The 19,909-nt window shown below is 37.5% G+C and overlaps 2 protein-coding genes across 3 annotated transcripts in view; one reads left to right on the top strand and one right to left on the bottom strand.

Moving 5' to 3' along the window:
• Positions 1-6,892, top strand: part of CDC40 (cell division cycle 40) — a 49,864-nt gene extending 42,972 nt beyond the window's left edge. Inside the window, exons 13-15 of the mRNA XM_055432954.2 lie at positions 489-565; positions 3,165-3,309; positions 4,909-6,892. Of these exons, the coding sequence (XP_055288929.2) occupies positions 489-565; positions 3,165-3,309; positions 4,909-5,086 (400 nt within the window). The 3' untranslated portion in view covers positions 5,087-6,892. The remainder of the gene's footprint in view (positions 1-488; positions 566-3,164; positions 3,310-4,908) is intronic.
• The window catches only part of METTL24 (methyltransferase like 24), a 163,473-nt gene that overhangs the window by 29,391 nt on the left and 114,173 nt on the right, over positions 1-19,909 (bottom strand). Inside the window, exon 5 of one of the 2 annotated variants that reach the window (XM_088840636.1) lies at positions 15,909-16,037. In XM_088840636.1, coding sequence (XP_088696762.1) covers positions 15,909-16,037 — 129 coding nt within the window. Of the gene's footprint in view, positions 1-10,389; positions 16,038-19,909 lie in introns of those variants that run through there. The other variant, XM_055432956.2, reaches the window with a different exon arrangement.

Below are 19,909 nucleotides of genomic sequence, written 5' to 3'. Positions count from 1 at the left end.
TTTCTGGATGGGCTCGACCTGCTTGCAGATCCCTGTACAGCTTTGCCTACCATCTACTTGCATTGCTGAAGGATCTTTAGCACTTGAACCTGCTTGCAGAGTGCCCAGTTATGGTTGGTGAGCAGGTAAAAGAATACTTCCTTGCAGGCTTCCCTCAGACATTTTGCTTCTGTCTACCATGGTACATTTTTAGATGAGTTCATTATTAAAGAACTTATAATAACAGATTATTTTTGAACATAAAGGGCAAAGTTAAAATCAAATAGTGGTAGAAAACTAAATCACTGACACTTGTAATTATCATGGAAAGTCATTTGTATAAGTAAAAGCTTTTATAATAGAATGTGGTTTGGTGGTTTTCCTTCCTCCAGGAAGTTTCATGAAACTTTAAATATATAATTTCAAGAGCATCTCTTTTGTTTGAGAGATTATTCTTCTAAAAGTACTTTTAAAAGTTACTATTCTGATATGTTATTTTTAATTTTTAGGGATATCCCTGTGGATTTCAAGTATATAGCCGAACCCAGTATGCACTCAATGCCTGCAGTGACTTTGTCTCCAAATGGTGAGTTAGTAGATACAGTGTTTTTAAATGAGCTGCTAAGACACTGTGTGATTTCTGTTTTCAAAGGAGCCTTAGCCATTCCCTCCTAGGGGAAGTCTGTCACAGTGCCATACTTGTATATTAGAAATAATCACTGATTTTCATGTATGAGTCACCTCACTCATTCTCTTGTTTTTTAAAAAAAGGTAAAAAATAAAAGAAACAATGATTTGCAACATTGCCCAAGCATCTAAGGATTTCCATCTGAGAATCAGGGTTTTTGGTGGTGTTTTTTTTTTAATAATTCTTCCAACAGAATCATGTTCAGCAACTCATTTAGTGATTTACTGTGAGCTCTTTTTCTTTTGGGGAATAGGTAATTTTGTTCTGGTTCCTTATATGAGAACACCTTAGCAATTCACCATAAAAGATTTTCTCAGGCAAAAATTAAAAAGATAAATCTGCTTAATACTGTTTTCTATTCAGTAATTCATTACCTTTTAAGTACAAGTACTACAGATATACTGATATAATTTTACATGAGGATATTAAAGCAGAGGACCCAGTGTTTGGGCAGCATGGTCATCAAAGCCACTGTCAGCTCATGTAGCTGCTGTGAGAACAGAGCAAGGAAGAGGGAGCAATAACGAGTTTGCTCTTCCAGGCGAAGCATCTACCATAGGCAAATCGGTGGACATTTGTCAAGTGTCCTATGATTTTTATGAGAAGAGCAACCTCACACGGTGCTGTTCTGATAATCACCATATTGTATACAGTCACATTTGTGCACCTACATTTCATACAGTGTATCTTTAAGCCATCCGTCACCAATACTGTGCCCATCTTGAACAAGGCCGCTTACCTAGTCTGACTGTGAACATTGTTAGGGTCATCCTTTATCATGTCTATAATATATAGGAGGCAAAGATACTTCAGTTTAGACTCTGGTGGTTTTGGTGAATCCTGGGTAGATAAAAGCAGTGTAGCCCAAATCAAAAAATAGGCAGAAGACCTAAATAGACATTTTTCCAAACAAGACATACAGATGACCAATAGGCACATTAGAAGATGCTCTTCATCACTAACTATGTGAGCAGTGCAAATCAAAAACTGCAGTGGGGTACTACCTCACACCAGTCAGAATGGATGTCATTAAAAAGTCTATAAATAAATGCTAGAGAGGGTATGAAGGAAAAGTGACTCTTACACTATTAGTGGGAATGTAAATTGGTGCAGCCACTATGGAAAACAGTATGAAGTTTCCTCAAAAAACTAAAAATAGAGTTGCCATATGATTCAGCAGTGCCACTCCTGGTCATATACCCAGACAAAACTGTATTTTGAAAAGATTCATGCACCCCTGTGTTTATGGCTGCACAATTCCCAAGGCATGGAAACAGCCTAAATGTCCATTGACAGATAATGGATAAAGAAGATGTGGTACATATATACAATGGAATACTACTCAGCCATAAAAAAGAATGAAATAATGCTATTGCACAGAATAGATGGACCTACAGATTATCATGGGCTTCCTTGGTGGCTCAGTGCAAATTCAGACCCTGTCAGAAAGAACCCCTGGAGAAGGAAATGGCAACCCACTCCAGTATTCTTGCCTGGGAAATCCCATGGACAGAGGAGCCTAGTGGGCTACAGTTCATGGAGTCTCAAAAAGAGTCGGACATGACTCAGTGACTAAATAACAACAGGAGAGTATCATACTAAGTGGAGTAGGTCGGAAAGAGAGAGTCTAATACTATATGATATCACACATATGTGAAAATAAAACACAAATGAATATATAAAACAAAAACATATTTTCAGGTATAGGGAACACACTTGTGGTTGCCAAGGGGCATGGGGGGAGGGTGTGGGAGTTTGGGATTAGCAGATAGAAACTATTTTATATAGAATGGATAAGCAGTAAGGTCCTCTGAATAGCACAGGGAACTATATTCAATATCTTTGATAAACCACAATGGAAAAGAATATATGTATATCAGTCACTTTGCTATATAGCAGAAATTAAATACTACATTGTAAATCAACTATTACTTCAATAAAACTTTTTAAAAAGCATTGTGTTACTACAGCATTACTAAAATTACTAAAACTGTTTTACTAAATTATATTTTTACTAAAGTTACTAAAGATTTTTTTGATCATATCTTTGTACAGTTCTATTTAATAATCCTAGGTTTTCTCACCTGGAGTTCATCTTTCCTCTTTCCATAGTTAACACAAATAGTCTTTTTCTCTCCATGGTTCTATTATTTATATTTATTACAAATTCATTCCATTTAATAAAATTTTGTTTTGTTTTATTAATGTTAGACTCAGGGAGTTTTTGTATATCCTTATTTAAACAGAAGAAAGCTTTTATAGGAAAAATGCTAAATGATACAAGATTTTATGAGCAAAATCCCTTACTCTATAAAATACAAATATTTCTCACTTTCAACAGATCTGTAACACTTCACAGGCAATATGGTAAATTTATTTTCCTATAATTATATAATAGTTGGGAACAAAATAATATTAATAACTGAACCTACTTAAATAAAAGTCTTTTTAAAATTTTCAGTCTTCCTCTAAAATGTCTTATTTATTGAATTTACAGGGAAATGGCTAGCATGCCAATCAATGGACAACCAAATCTTAATTTTTGGAGCACAGAACAGATTTAGATTGAATAAGAAGAAAATTTTTAAGGGCCATATGGTAGCAGGTTATGCTTGTCAAGTAGACTTTTCACCAGACATGAGGTAAGTTTAAACTTTCTCATTTATTCCCATATTCATATATGATGATATAAACTACTATACAAATAGCAACACTGTACAAATCACTTTTATATATGTAATTGTATGAGAATTGTTCAGATTGTCTAAATGCCAGATAAAAGACAAGAACAAATTAAGACAGTTATATTTGGTGCTTTTTTTTAAGTTCTTCAGTATATCTCTCTACATTGTTAGTTCTGTGCTCTTTAAGCACATAATGAGTCCCTGTCCATATAGGCAATGTCTTTCTGCTTTTCTGAGCAAGGCTGAGAGGACTTTACTCACTATATTGCTGTGATTTAATGAGCACCAGAGGAATGGGGTTGAAGTTAACAACTTCACTACAGCTTTTCTGTGCTAAAACCTCAAATCCAACCTCTGAATGTTTCTCAGTCACACTAGACTTTTGAATCCTAGAGCCTTTCTAAGAGTGAAACTCTGTATTCATTCCACTGTTGTTAGCTAAAATATATGGGTATCACTTATTCAGAAATTCCTGTAACCTTATATGTTTAGCCTGGTAATTGGCACTTAGACTCCTAACTCTGAATGAGTCTTCAGAAGCTTTTGGAGCCAAAAATAATGGTAGAGTCTACCCAGTTGAATGGGTCTACATGTGTTTGCGTGGTCTACATATGTGTGAAATTGACCCCCTTACACTGTTTCTGACTGTCTTAGAGAGTGACTGTGATACTGTATTCACTGTGGCCCATGGGTCTCCCAGTTTTCCAAGTTGAAAGTAATTTTTCTGTCTTAGACAGAAATTTTCAAAAAGGCTGGGAAACAATTCTCATAGCCATCAATAGTTCAGTGTTGAGTTCATGAATAGTTTTTAAAGTTTGGGACAAACTGTAGTATTTGCTATTTGAAGTACTATTTGTAATTGGCATATTACGATGTAACATTGGTCTTCATTTCCAACTTAAAATGCCTAAAAACGCCTAACAGGTTTTTAGATTTGTGAACTTTAGTTGAAATGTATTTTACGATGTTACTAAACCTGCAGAAATATTGAAATATTTCAGAGAACTTATTCACTGTACATTTAATTTATTTTATTTATAAAAGTTATGAACTGTAGAAAGTTTTACTTGTTGGGTCAAATGCTTGTTGCTTCAAATGCTTGTTGCATTTGAAGTGCTAGTTACAAGAAAATCAAATACCTTCAATGTATAAATGTTATTAAGTTTTTAAAGGACTCTGGAGTATAAGTAAGTTTGTTTAAAGAAATTTAGTCTGTTCAACTTGAAAAAAATAAATAAATAAAATTGGATTATTTGATTAAAAAAATAAAATAAAATGAGCATGATAAAAAAAATAAAAATAAAAAAAATATTATGTAAGCCAAAAAAAAAAAAGAAAGTAATTTTTCTGTCTTAGACTGGTCACTCAATGGGGAGGTTTTTTGATAGAGATTAAATTATAGCCTGCTTTATACAATACCCAATTATTCAAGTATTATACAGTCACATTGATTTTTTTATGTTAGAGTAAGAAATATAAACTCTTTCTCTGTTCTTCATCTTGTTTACCATTTTAAGGTGCTTGAATTATATGAATTTATTTTTCTTCTTATTACAGCTATGTGATTTCAGGAGATGGAAATGGAAAGTTAAACATCTGGGACTGGAAGACCACAAAACTCTACAGTAGATTTAAAGCTCACGATAAAGTGTGTATAGGTGCAGTGTGGCATCCTCATGAAACATCTAAAGTCATAACTTGTGGTTGGGATGGTCTCATTAAATTGTGGGATTAATGGGATTAATCCTTAAACTATCTAGGATCATTTTTGATCCAATATCATATTTAACTATATTTAATTATTAAAGGTGTTGGATGACAACTTGATTTACAGGTTATGATTTTTTTACATGGCCTTATGAAGTTGAACCATTGTTTTAAAAAAAACTTTGTAAATTTGGCTCATATAATTTCATTTGCAACTTTGTTTTGTTCTTTATAGATGTTATTTATACAGAGACTGACCACTGACTTTATATTTGATAAGTGGTTATTGCTGGCAGGCGGTTTGGGTTTACCCTCAGGATGTACTAAAAGGATCTTTTTGGAGCTGAGAAGGAATCCCTAGTGGATTACCTCATCAACAGAAAGGAAAGAACAGGGATGATATGATTTAATGTGAATTTGAAAGAAGGATAGAAACCACCCACAATTACTGTTCCCATTATTTTCCATGGGTCAATTCTAATCTTTTGGATTCAGGAATTCCATATATTTTTATTACTTAGGTTGTGTCTGTTTAGTTGTAAGCCAGCAATCTTCTCTGACTGCAGCATTTCTCTAATTGTTAAACAGTGTAAAATAAAAATCAGTCCAGAGTTCTTTCCTTGGCTTTCTTCTTGATCAGTACAGACAGGACTATATATAATCAGAGAATCACATTATTTTTGAAAATGGAACTCAAGAGAATGAATCAAGACTTTGAATTGTATTTGTATTTCTGTCCAGTAAGGACCTGGCTACACTTTGAGAAATCAGGGTCTCCTAGGTCACTGTTTCACAGATATTACTATTGAAATACTCCTCATAGGAGATTGGATGTTAGAACATAGTTCAAAATGTCAGCTTGTAATTTCTTTGAAGCTGTATGTTTTATCTTTAAAACTAATCTGCTTTTGCTTATGAATATATTCAATGGAACTTTTTAAGATTAGAAAAATGTTAAACTTCTTTCCAAATCTTTGGGTAAAATTGACACTCTGGGAAGATGGCTAGGGTTCCTAATTTGAGAAGCAGGGACTGTGATTGGTTTAAAAAAAAATTTTTTTTAACTTCAGATTGTGAAATCAAGATAGCTTCTTAAATATAGTAGCTAATAGCACTTTAGTTTGACAAGCCATTTCTCCTTTTTTTTTTTCTTTTCTTTTTTACAAATCTGTCAGATGTTTGAATGTAGTGTGAAATATTTCAGTGCCATGCTGTAAAAGATTGGCTCATAGCTGCTCAGGCTGCTGACTTGGAGACCAGAATCTTGTTGAGTGTTGATATCCTGGGACCATTAGCTCTGAGTCCTGTGCTACCAAGAGCAGTTCATGCTCCATGCCCTTCAAACTTCCATTTTTAAACATTAAAATTTAAAAAGACCTGGTATAGATGGCCAGGTGCTATAGCCACATATAAATTTCAATTAAGAAAATAAAAGAGAATAAAAGCGGTAGAGGTATGTTTCAGACACAGCACTCAAAGAAATGATACACTGCCTTGCTGCTGCCATTCCTATTTCTTGATCTGCTGGGAAGGGTGGCTGCCATTTCCTGAAGAGGAAGAAATTCAATCAGGAGCTTTTCTGTAGTCCCAACCACTGGTTTTAACAAATGTGAATTATTGAAATGTGATGGGACAGAGAATTAATCATACATTTGAACTATCTTAAGAGTTCAGGACCAGTATTATGTATGTTACAAATCATAACTTCTAAATCTTGGTTTATTTTATTGTGTTTTTAACTGTTTCTAAACTAAGGAACTGTATATAAAAGTTGTCTCTTTTTTAAAAAAGATGGTATTTTTAAATAAAGCATTTTTGTAGAAAGTTATCAAAATTTTTGTACTTAGTCTCCTTTTAAGTCTCAACTCTGAGACACCAGATTAAACCATTTGCAGATTTTAAATGGGTCATTTTTATGGGCTTCCCTGATAGCTCAGTTGATAAAGAATCCACCTGCAATGCAGGAGACCCCGGTTCAACTCCTGGGTTGGGAAGACCCACTGGAGAAAGAAAAGGCTACGCATTGTAGTATTCTTGGGCTTTCCTGGTGGCTCAGCTGGTAAAGAATCCACCTGCAATGCGGGAGACCTGGGTTTGATCCCTGGATTGGAAAGATCCCCTGGAGAAGGGAAAGGCTACCCACTCCAGTATTCTGGCCTAGAGAATTCCATGGGCTCCTTGGTCGCAAAGAGTTGGACACGACTGAGCGACTTTCACTTTCACTTTGATTTTTCTGGGGAGAAATGATGCTTTAAAGGTGAGTATAGTATATTAACGGTCTTATCCCTAAATAAGTGACAAAAATACAAAACAATGCCCTCAGAGCACAAAGAATAAGTTTTAACATAGTCTGTATTTATTCAGTTGGTGCCACTGAGTCTTGATTGCACCTATTTTAGCGTATATAAATGTGTGGGGTTCTTTTCCAGCATTAAAAATTTCAAGATCATATTGTGACTGGAAATAAGTGATTACCATCTGGCTCTTTTTCCTCACTGCAACCCTTTTGTCACACCCAGGACAGATTTCCTTCCTAAAAGTTAAGGATAGTAATGATGCTTTGGTAGAAAGTTTAATGAATATTTACATAGTGAAGCACAAGCTGGGAATATTTTGTCCTTAATAAGGAGTCAGTTTTAAGATAAGGAACATGGAGTAGTATCATACAGGCACTTCTCTAAGTATGAAAGTATAGAGTGATTTTTGAGGATGCCTTGTGAGGCTGGTTGATGTTCTTAGCTATTAATTACCTGGGAGAAAACATGGACAGTGAAATAACAAACCCTTGAATGGTAGCTGTAAGAATTGCAACACCAGCAACAATTATACAGACTCTACTTGAAAAATACTGTTTCTCAGAATGTGAAACAGAAGGTGGACTGAGAACTACCTGGAGATGGTTCCCCTTACTGAGATACAGAATTCAGAAGAAAGTAGTGGATGATTAGGGAACCATAATGAATTCAGGTACGGAGAGGGAAGTGTGAAGTGCCATCCAGGTCAAAATGTCCATCAGCGTATTAACTTTGGGTCTCAAAGAGACCTAGGGAACACTGATGCTATTTTTCATCAACAATGCATGTTTTTCTCATTTTTGGCATCTTTGAAATAAAGCTATATCTTAAAATCAGTGATATGTCATAATTTAATTGGCAGCATTCTTTCTTAATGGATCATAAAATTACTGATGAAATACAGTATAAACAAGGCAAATACTAAGGGGACCTAAGAAGAGAGGAGCCAATGGAAAGAAGATTCCATCATAGCACTTGGCTCAAAATTCATGTTATCAAATATTTACTTGATCAGTGGGTAAATGAATGACCTAGCAAAAGATTGCTCTGAGGCATCCCCTGCTAGAACCAGTTTTTTATCTAAATTTTTCAGCTTATGGATTGCTAAACCATGTGACTATAAATTCAATTTCTTAAACAGACTGAAGGTTTCAAATTCTTACAACAAACTTTGATTTTCTACAGAGCTACAGGAAGGGTAGACTTCCTTGTGTTTGGAAGAAGGGGGATAGAGGTCCTTTATTAGGACCCTCTTCCACTGAGACTGTCACCCTTCAAAGGTCCCACTGCTACAGGTATCAGCTCCAATCCTGTCCCGCCAAACAACAAGCCTTATCTCTAAAGCTCTAGGTTCCTGGCCCCTCACTGGTATACTGAACTCTTAAGACCACTGCAGTGTCGGTTCCTGCTACCTCTCAGGTTCTGCGGTCCCTCTGAACTTTTTGTGTCTGTGAAGGTTTTTCTTTCTTGGACATTCATACATATACAGAAACGTGTGTGTGTGTGTACACACATGCGTACATATATATTCACACATATACATACAGAAAGATCACCATGAAAATACATCCTTAATCTAGTATCTGTGGATATTGCCACTTTGTTAGAACATTCTAAAAACACAAGTATAAACAAATGCAGTCTGAAACATTTTGGTTTTTAGAACCTTTGGAGCTTAAGTGTGTTACCCAAAAAGGTACTTTACCTAAGGGTACTTCACTTGATGACTAGAGAGCCATCATAATGGATTCATCTTTAATCTGGGCCTTTTCTTGTGAATAAACATCATTTGGTTTCTCTTGAATTTATCCTAAGACTTCCCTTTTATAGCACTCAAATCCAGAAATTACCTAACCACTGTCTAAGCCTTCTCTAAACACAAAAATCTTAGAATAATAAGATTCTTAGACTAAAAGAAACCTTAAAAATCAAATATTCCAACCTAAAATAAGAAAACAGGCCAATAAGGGTGATGAATCGCTTGGTATCACACAGCTAGTTAGCAGCAGTGTCAGAATCTCTCCCTTCATCCTGGTATCCTGTCTCCTCTACATACTGCCACTTAATTGTGTATTTTAAAATTGTCATATTTGTGTCATGATTTTTGTGGCTTCCAGCTTGCTTTCTCTGAGGTAGTTAATAGACGTTTATTTCATCCTTTGGTAAAACAACCTGTAACTAAAGACATTCTAACAGCCTCTTCCACTAGAGTTAGACCAAATGGTAACTGTGCTGGGAAGGACTTTTCTGACTTCAGTCAAATAGGCTGGAGAACATATGCTCTCTGTCCTTTTTACTCTTTGAAAAACTACCTTAATATTTTTTGTCCTAAAAAACCACTGTGGTTTTAATCACTTTTATAGGAATGTCAGCCCCTGTCCTTGACAGAAGTAGCCTCATATCATCATACCTTCTTTCTCTCATAAACTGAAAATTATTCTCCATGGTCCTGTGAGTTGTGATCTAATACACTGACTAAAAAGTTGTTATCTGGGAATTGTTTTTTGTTTTTTAAAAAGACAATGAGGAATGAGAAAGGAAGACAGGTTTAGTATCCTAGGATAACTTCTAACAATAATGGAGCCTTTAATTATTACTGTATTTATTTGATTCAATTATATAGCTCTCTAGTCCCCAAGGTCAAGAAAGATCTTCAGGTTAGCATCTTTAATCAGGAATGCGGACTACTGCAAGTAGTGTAATAAACAACCATGTCAAGAAAAGGACTTGTGTCTTAAATTAACCAAAATGAGAGATACTGATTCATCTAAATTCCAAAGATACTTTTAATATCAGAAAAAAAGTCAAGGACAGATAATGATGAAATAATTTCACTGAAAAATCCTAGGTGAAATAGCTTTCTTTATATTCATATTCAACAATATTTATGAAGCACATTTGACCTAGCAGGTCCCATGGTATTCACTGGGGATACAGACATGGCTCTTACCCTCATGGAGGGAAAGTCATCACATAAGTAGACCCATGAAAGTAAAAGGAGTGTGAAGCTGGGGAGAACAGAAGACACGGTGGTGGTGCTAGTGGTTTAGTTGCTAAGTCGTGTCCAACTCTTGAGACCCAATGGACTGTAGCCCGCCGAGCTCCTCTGTCCATGGGATTTCCCAGGCAAGAATACAGTTCCTTCTCCTGATCTTCCTGACCCAAGGTTTGAACCCACGTCTCCTGCACTGCAGGCGGTCTCTTGCATTGTAGGCAGCTTCTTTACTGCTGAGCCACCAGGGAAGCCCAGAAGACATTGTAGGGAAACATAACTGGGGGCCTTCAATAAGGCGGGTCTGAAGAAACAATGTTTGATTTCTTATACAGATAGCTTATTTTTATTGATAAAAAATTGTGGTTTCTCACTAATGTTATAGAACTCACTTAGATTTTTGGATATTATATGACATATACCTACCTAGGGGTGATGTCAGAATATCTAATGACCAGAAATGTAGGACATAAAGCAGAATAGAAGCTAAATACAGGGAGGGGGTGAGGTCCTGGAGACTGCCTATTGTGTTGTGCATTAATTGCTTGATCTTGGGGCAGTCTAAGGGTCTTGTGGGAGGAGCTGCAGTGGAAGAGAACCCACAAGGGGGTCATTGACCAACCTAGCTCCTTGATACATATTAATTGCGTATTTGTCATATACATACTGCTGCTAAGTCACATCAGTCGTGTCCAACTCTGTGTGACCCCATAGACGTGCAGCCCACCAGGCTCCCCCGTCCCCGGGATTCTCCAGGCAAGAACACTGGAGTGGGTTGCCATTTCCTCCTCCAATGCAGGAAAGTGAAAGTGAAGTCACGTCAGTTGTGTCCGACTCTGTGAGACCCCATAGACGGGCAGCCCACCAGGCTCCCCCGTCCTGGGGATTCTCCAAGCAAGAACTAAGCTTTTCTATTAAAATAGTCTAGATTAGAATTTAAATTTAGCAGGAAAAAAAATCCCTTTCTATTTCAGACAATCTTATTTCACAAAACCAATCACTAAGAAAAACTTAAAATATTTTATGAGAATATGAAGCTGCTAGTTTAACACAGCATTAGTTTTAACAGGTATTTGTTGAGAACTCATATTTCCCTGTATCATGCTTAACATAAAGAGTAACAATATTTAGCTTGCTTGATTTACTTAAGGACAGAAATACAATAAAAGAATTTCTATAATTTCTAAATTTAGGCAGTTTAAGAATATATCAAATCTTTGGGTTACAATTTCATGTACCTCTTTAAATGTGAGAAACAGGAACATATTTTAGCATATAATTAAATGTACTGAATTCACAAAGAACCAGCAATTGGCTAGTACAAAAAATAGAATTATGTTATTGCTTAAAGGCAAACATAAACATCGCTAAAAGAAGAGAATTATATTACATAATTGAGCTTGTAGGTACCATTGTATGGTCAAGTGGCAATAGAAGTATCTGTTTCAATGAGGCCTTCATTTTTCATCTGGAGAAATATGATGATGAGGCTGGTTCCCTGGTATTAATTCAAGCTTTACAAAATTCAAACATGTAGTATCTAGGAAACACAAATCTTGCATGGTATTTACTATATAATAAATAAAATAGCCAAAGCAGAAATGCTTACATGAATAACTGATTTGAACTAAACACTGTAAATTCATAAATTTGCTTTTGTTCTAGCCTGATGCAAAGACTAGTGGACCTTTAGTCTAACAAGTTTATTTATATCTTCCTGGCTCCCTTTATTTGAACATGTCAAATAGTTACAAATATTTATTGATAACCTATTATAACTACATAAAATACAATCATTCTAAGAAAAAGGAGAACGAGAAAATTGCTTGACTTTAATCTCAGATTGTGACATAGACTTTGTGCCTAAAGGTTGACCTCTGACTCTCTTACATCCTCATATGTCTTTCGTCTAAAACAGAATCATTTGATAAGAGTATTATTAAATTTGTATTTTCAGGTTCATTTATTAACTCTGGTAGGAGTTAATTAAGAGATGTGTGTCACAGATATTCACATCTGAGTTCATATATCTGAAAGTCAAAGGCAAATTTGAAACAAAGGACATGCAAGCTATACTTCCATGTGACTGGGCCCTTCTTAAAATCCAGAAGCCATGTGGGACCAGCCTGGGCCAAGAGTGACTTCCAAGCCTTGCAAGATCTTTTTGGCAACTTGAATATATTGTCAGAGAAGCTTTTGGGACCCCATATTTTTTCAGTAAGCTTCCATTTGGTGGACACATTTTAATTGAGTAGATTGTTTAAACCTGCCTGCTACAAAAATGATCCCCACTCTAACAGATCTGCAGGTCTGGTCCTGGTATATGAGTAGACTTTTCTTCCCATTTACTAAGCGGGAGGCAAAAATGTGTCCTTGCATTTGTCAAATGCTATTGAAGCAGCCCTGTGGAGGGATCTACATGGGCTTTGGGATCTGACAGGCTGAGATGCGAACTCCTGCTCCACCATTGTAATATGTAATCCCACTCAGTTGTGTCTGACTCTTTGAGACCCCGTGGGACTGTAGCCCACCAGGCTCCTCTGTCCATGGGATTCTCCAGGCAAGAATACTGGAGTGGGTTGCCATTTCCTTCTCCAGGGGAATCTTCCCAACCCAGGGATCGAACCCAGGTTCTCCCGCTTTGCAGGCAGATGCTTTAACCTCTGAGTCACCAGTGAAGCCCACATAGTAAGTTCTCAGTAAATAGCAGCTCTCGATTCTGCTTGTTTGTTTTTTGCCTTTTGTTTGTCTTGTTTTTGTGGTGGCCCTGGCCTCCAGGGTGAGGGCCAGGGATGCTGCCCAACATCCTACAATGCACAGAATGACCCTCCTTCCCTCCCTCAACAAAGAATTATCCAACCCAAATGGAAATAACACTCAGGTTAAAAAACCCTGGCCCACACAATAAGCATAATAATTCTAGAGGCAGGGAAACCATAGCAACAGTCAGAATATTCATCACAAATTTCAAACTATCTATGAAGGAAATGAAGAAAAGCATAAAATAAGAACAAATAACTATTGAACAGGCTGCCTAAGTAGGTGGGTGGGGTGGGTGTGTTTGTGATTTGAGTTTGTCTTTTTTTCTCAACTGTACATCCATTCTTGTTTCAGATAGATATAGTGTGATGAAGTCGATGTTCTGTACCACCAATCTGGAATAAGTGGTAACTTAAGCTGTTAAAGGGAGCTTTCAGTAATGTTCTTAATTTTCAAGACCATGAATTAGGAACCTTGGTATGAGTATGAATACATCTAAAACCTAATCATGCTGCTGCTGCTGCTGCTAAGTCGCTTCAGTCGTGTCCGACTCTGTGCGACCCCATAGATGGCAGCTGACCAGGCTCTGCCATCCCTGGGATTCTCCAGGCAAGAACACTGGAGTGGGTTGCCATTTCCTTCTCCAATGCATAAAAGTGAAAAGTGAAAGTGAAGTCGCTCAGTCGTGTCTACTTCATGTGCTTAGTTGTTTCAGTCAGGTCTGACTCTTCATGACCCCATGGTCAGTAGCCTGCCAGGTTCCTCTGTCCATAGAATTCTCCAGACAAGAATACTGGAGTGGGTAGCCATTCCCTTTTCCAGGGAATCTTCCCGATCCAGGTATCAAACCTGCTTCCCCTGCATTGCAGGCAGATTTCTTTACCAGCTGAGCCACCAGGGAAGCAGTATACCTCATACCTTGGTGTATAAGAAGGGTTAAAATATTTAAATAAAAAAGATCTACTGTGTTTAATGTATAAAATTTTTATTAAAAATGAAAGGTAATCTATGATATAATCCAAACAGGATTAAGACTAAAGTTAACTTTGTTTTGGAGGCTATACGATGCAAACTAACAAGATAAACCACTTTAGAGTTTTATGGACTTTTTGTACTTTTGAAATACCTCGGGACATTGAAAGCAACTAAACTGCTAACTTATTCAAGCTGGTCCTCTCACATCAATGACTTTTATTAGTGTCCTGTAAGTTTTAATTTAAAAAACCTCATTTATATTAAAAAAAAAATCATCACTACTAATTCAGAAAGTCTTATTCCCTTTTGAAGTCAAGTTAATAAGATGATATAACTCTATTATATTTGGCTTCTCACCTGAGGAATGATATTTTCAAACCACTGCAAAAAGCAAAAAAGCCAGCCCAGGGAATGTTTAGAGTGGAAGGAGGTAAAACAATGGGGATAAGAAATTAAGGTCTAGTAGTAATCAGTACTCTATGCTCTCCCAAAATTTCTTAAACAGTGTATGTTCTCTTGGGATATAGAAAATGCCAGAAGATGTATTTACTATATCAAAGGTAATAATTTGATTTATTTTTACACTATTTAATGAATTTATTTGAAATAGGGTTTTTGAAAATCATTTATAGAAGTAAATGTCTAATTCTTGTAGACAGAAAAGATGGAGATCATTCAAACTATTGAGAATATGCATTCTCTGCTTAATTTTTTAAAATATATAAAATATATACAGTGTGTTTGGTATTACCACACTGTATCTGTCCCAGGAAAAAGAGAGAATCTGGCCCTCAGGCCACAGGCTCACAATGAATGCCAATTCACAGAAAGGAAAATCTCATTTAATCTTGGAGATAATGTATTTAAAAAAAAAAATGACACCATAGGCAAGTCCGTAGTTGAGAAATCAGGTTTGAAGACACTGTTTTGTATTTAGTTTCATGGGGACAGAGGGGATTTAGGCTGAACATAAAAAGAATCCTGGGTTGAAGAACATGATAGTCTAGTCTTTCTTACTCAGTTATAGAATTTGGTGTGTCTGCATTCCCAGAAACTAGAATCAGTGGTTCTTATAAAGTCACAGCATGGCCTCAGCAAAGGTTGAGGAGGAATGATTGAAATATACAAGGCTGTAAAGAATGTTATTGACACAGTGAACAAGAAAATCCTTGAAAGAGGTGAGTGAATAGCAAATGAAAGGCCTTATTTTAAACAGCAGGCTACATATTTATGGATCTCATCAACCCAGTAAAAATAGAAATGTTATATAATTTCTTTTTCACGGTGGCGAACTCATGGTTTATCGATACATAATTAATTTTAGGGAAAACTGAGATAAATGGGGGATTATCTTCCAAGTTGAGGTGAGGAAAGGCAAGCATTTCCACTCAGTTGGAGGCAAACAGGCAAAAGAGCCTGGGTTTGGGCAGATGGAGGTTGACTCCTATGTCTGTCCCCTCAACATGTATTAACTGCTCCCCTACCATGTGCCAAGATACATGTACTACAAAGGTAATAACACAACCTCTGCCTCCAGCAAGTCACAGGCTAGTGGGAGACTAGACAAGCAAACCAATGACTAGAATCATGGACATGTTCCCTGCTGCAAATATTTCCTTGAGTTCTTGATGAGATCCTGTGTCCTATTTCCATCTTGTATTCACCCAACCCAGAGTATAACAGCTACTCGCATTGAAAATATCTTTTTTCAGGAAAAGCTGAGGTTTAGATAAATCTTTGTAACTGTGAAAAAGTCTGAAATCCTGTAGTTCTAACTCTTTGAGGAGGCTGTACCAGAACCGCACAACACTGCTGTCACTGCCACTGACCTCAAACCCGGGCCAGTGGAGATGGATCTCAAAGATGAGCTGTCCAATTTGTTCGAGGACATCTTCCAGAATAAGATTTTCCAAAACTTTCCATTCTGCGCTTTCCAGATCTGCTTTGAGAACATCAATCTGTAACAAAATGATGAAATGAGATTATCAGTCAGTCAATCAGTCAATTCAGTCGCTCAGTCGTGTCCGACCCTTTGCGACCCCATGAATCATAGCACGCCAGGCCTCCCTGTCCATCACCAACTCCCGGAGTTCGCTCAAACTCATGTCCATTGAGTCAGTGATGCCATCCAGCCATCTCATTCTCTGTCGTCCCCTTCTCCTCCTGCCCCCAATACCTTCCAGCATCAGGGTCTTTTCAAATGAGTCAATTCTTCGCATGAGTTGGCCAAAGTATTGGAGTTTCAGCTTCAGCATCAGTCCTTCCAATGAACACCCAAGACTGATCTCCTTTAGAATGGACTGGACCAATACTGGTTGGTATTCTCCAACACCACAGTTCAAAAGCATCAATTCTTTGGCGATCAGCTTTCTTCACAGTGCAACTCTCACATCCATACATGACCACTGGAAAAACCATAGCCTTGACTAGACGGACCTTTGTTGGCAAAGTAATATCTCTGCTTTTTAATATGCTATCTAGGTTGGTCATAACTTTCCTTCCAAGGAGTAAGAGTCTTTTAATTTAATGGCTGCAAGCAGTTATTTTGGAGCCCCCCAAAATAAAGTCTGACACTGTTTCCACTGTTTCCCCATCTATTTCCCATGAAGTGATGGGACCAGATGCCATGATCTTAGTTTTCTGAATGTTGAGCTTTAAGCCAACTTTTTCACTCTCCTCTTTCACTTTCCTCAAGAGGCTTTTTAATTCCTCTTCACTTTCTGCCATAAAGGTGGTGTCATCTGCATATCTGAGATTATTGATATTTCTCCCAGCAATCTTGATTCCAGCTTGTGCTTCTTCCAGCCCAGTGTTTCTCATGATGTACTCTGCATATAAGTTAAATAAGCAGGGTGACAATATACAGCCTTGACGTACTCCTTTTCCTATTTGGAACCAGTCTGTTGTTCCATGTACAGTTCTAACTGTTGCTTCCTGACCAGCATATAGGTTTCTCAAGAGGCAGGTCAGGTAAACATTGTTTAAAAATACCATTGCTATCAGGAGCATCACTATATAGCTGCTTCCCAAAAGAGCATAAATTTTCAAATTTTAGCATTAGAATTCTTTTTCAAATGGCCACTTATGACATGATTTTCTAACCTCACTCGACACACAAATAATGAAATACCAGCCAGAAATCATGAAGGACCCTCTTACTCTCTGCCCAATGGGCATGGATGTCCAAGAAGGAAATGCTGGAGCATGTATATCTCCATGTCCACAGTTTCTCCCCAGCAACCAATATGCTGCTTAGGGGAACTCAGTACTGGCAGAATGGTGGCCTGTATGGAAGGACTGGCAGAGGGTCACTGCCTACAGGAACCACCTCAAAAACATTGACAACTCCTTTTCCCCCACCAATTTCATCAGGATTGGAAGCCAGGGGAAGAGTTCTCGGCTCTTTGAATACTAGACTTGAAAAAAAAATATTAACAGTATTTCATGACTTTTTTAAAAAGTATATGCCAGTATAGCATTCTGAGATAAAATTAATAAAACTATTCTCTGTTCATTTAATGAACACAAGTTCACATTACAGGTGAGATGGAATACAGGATGAAAAGTAGGATGGGAGAGAGTTTGCCATTACATTATGAGAAGGATCTCCTTTCTGCTGGCTTTGCACAAAATCCATGAGAATAACAGAATACCAGACACCTCCAGAAAGCAATGAAAGCTAATTACTTACCAAATGCTTCTATCCTGGCACTATGCTAAGTGCTTCACCTTGCAATATTCATTTACTCCTCTCAACAATTCTGCAAGGGTGTGTCCCTATTTAAATTTGAGGAAATCAGACTCAGAGAGTAACCCATCCTTGGTCACACAGTTGGAGAGACTAGTGAAACATGAATTGAGGCTGTTTATGTGGCCCATGTTCTTAATCATGACATGATATTGAATTCCCATAAACCACAAAAGGAAAAATGGTAAATCTGAGTTCCTAAAAGGCTTTTGGTTTGGAAAATAAGGTGCTATTGGAGAGGGAGTAAGGGTCACTGAATCCAAGTATTGTTATCAGCATCACCATTTTACATTGGAAAGCAGAGCACTTTCCAGCTTAAAGAATCACTTTCCCACATACATTATCTCAGCAAAACAGCCCTCTAGGTAAGCAAGGATTTGGTAAAAAGGACTTTTCTGTTGCCAAGAAATGGGGGAAGGGGGAGTAAAGGGGATAATTTGACCACACAGAAGAAAGTTGGCAAATTCAGACACAAACTGGAATAATTAAGATGGAGGGAATCACTTCAATAGAACAAAGCCTATAGTTCCAAGAGGTGACAACAAAACCCTAAACAGCTCTTCAGGAAGCTGCCAACTAAAGTCACCAAAGTCCTGCTCATGAAAGTGACTTTTCAGGAGGATAGACAAGAACAAAGACCAATCCTGCCCCAGCCTCTCCTTTCTCTCAGTGCATGTCTATATGACAAGTTTCTCATTTGCAGCTGAGACATGCGGCTGCCAGTGGTAAAATTCCTTATGTGATTTCACAGTTGACTGGAGAAGTTAACATGGAGTTTAGATACAATTGCTCTAAGAAAATGATCTTTGCCCAGCATCCTGAGACCCGTCAGGAAAGGCTTTAACTCTCTTGCCTTAAACAGTACCTCCTGATCCACCAGGGAAACAGTGACAGTAACAACCCCAAGACTATCAAGAGGTCTTAGAAAAGGCTGCTGCTGCTGCTGTTGCTAAGTCGCTTCAGTCGTGTCTGACTCTGTGCGACCCATAGATGGCAGCCCACCAGGCTCCCCCGTCCCTGGGATTCTCCAGGCAAGAACACTGGAGTGGGTTGCCATTTCCTTCTCCAGTGCATGAAAGTGAAAAGTGAAAGTGAAGTCGCTCAGTCATGTCCAATTCTTAGCAACCCCGTGGACTGCAGCCTACTAGGCTCCTCCGCCCATGGGATTTTCCAGGCAAGAGTACTGGAGTGGGGTGCCATCGCCTTCTCCATAGAAAAGGCTAGGTATCCATAAACCAGCTTTTTCTTTTTTAATTCAATGGTTCTAAAATCAAAGAGAAAAAGTTTAAAAAACCAAAAACAATCTTCTTTTCTAAAAGGAACTGAGCAAAGGCAGATTCCATGAAAACATACACAAGGCTGAAATAATTCTCATGACTTGGCTACAACAGAGCTAATTCATTCTTTTTTCATTTCTGCTGCCCTGGTGCATCCTTGGCTTTGTTTAATCTTTGAAGGCTTAAGCAGAATATTCTTGAACGAGGATAATTAAGCTGCTGAAAGAAATATTAAATCAAAACTTCACAAAAATTTCTAATTTATACAGAAAATATCCAAAACTCAAAGCCAACATCTGTTGTGTCAATTCAAACAGTGAAGAATTTCTTAGGCTTCTTTATAGATTCATTTTTCACCATGACTTTCTCTGAGTTTGAATATATTGAATGTGATCTATAAATCAAAGTATTAAAGGGGCAGGATAAAGTTAATCAGCCTAAAATTGACCTAAAAACTATACTGGTGAATTATAGGGCCGTGGTCATGTATGGATGTGAGAGTTGGACTGTGAAGAAATCTGATCGCCAAAGAATTGATGCTTTTGAACTGTGGTGTTGGAGAGGACTCTTGAGAGTCCCTTGGACTGCAAGGAGATCCAATCAGTCCATTCTAAAGGAGATCAATCCTGGGTGTTCATTGGAAGGACTGACGCTAAAGCTGAAACTCCAATACTTTGGCCACCTCATGCGACGAGTTGACTCACTGGAAACGACTCTGATGCTAGGAAAGGTTGGGGGCAGAAGGAGAAGGGGACGAAAGAGAATGAGATGGCTGGATGGCATCACTGACTCTGTGGACATGAGT

Source organism: Moschus berezovskii, chromosome 10, assembly GCF_049115385.1.
Source record: "Moschus berezovskii isolate FMDL1 chromosome 10, NW_MosBer_1.0, whole genome shotgun sequence".
NCBI classification, from domain to species: domain Eukaryota; kingdom Metazoa; phylum Chordata; class Mammalia; order Artiodactyla; family Moschidae; genus Moschus; species Moschus berezovskii.
Note: the sequence above shows the minus strand (reverse complement) of the source record. Positions and strands in the feature narration are given on the sequence as shown.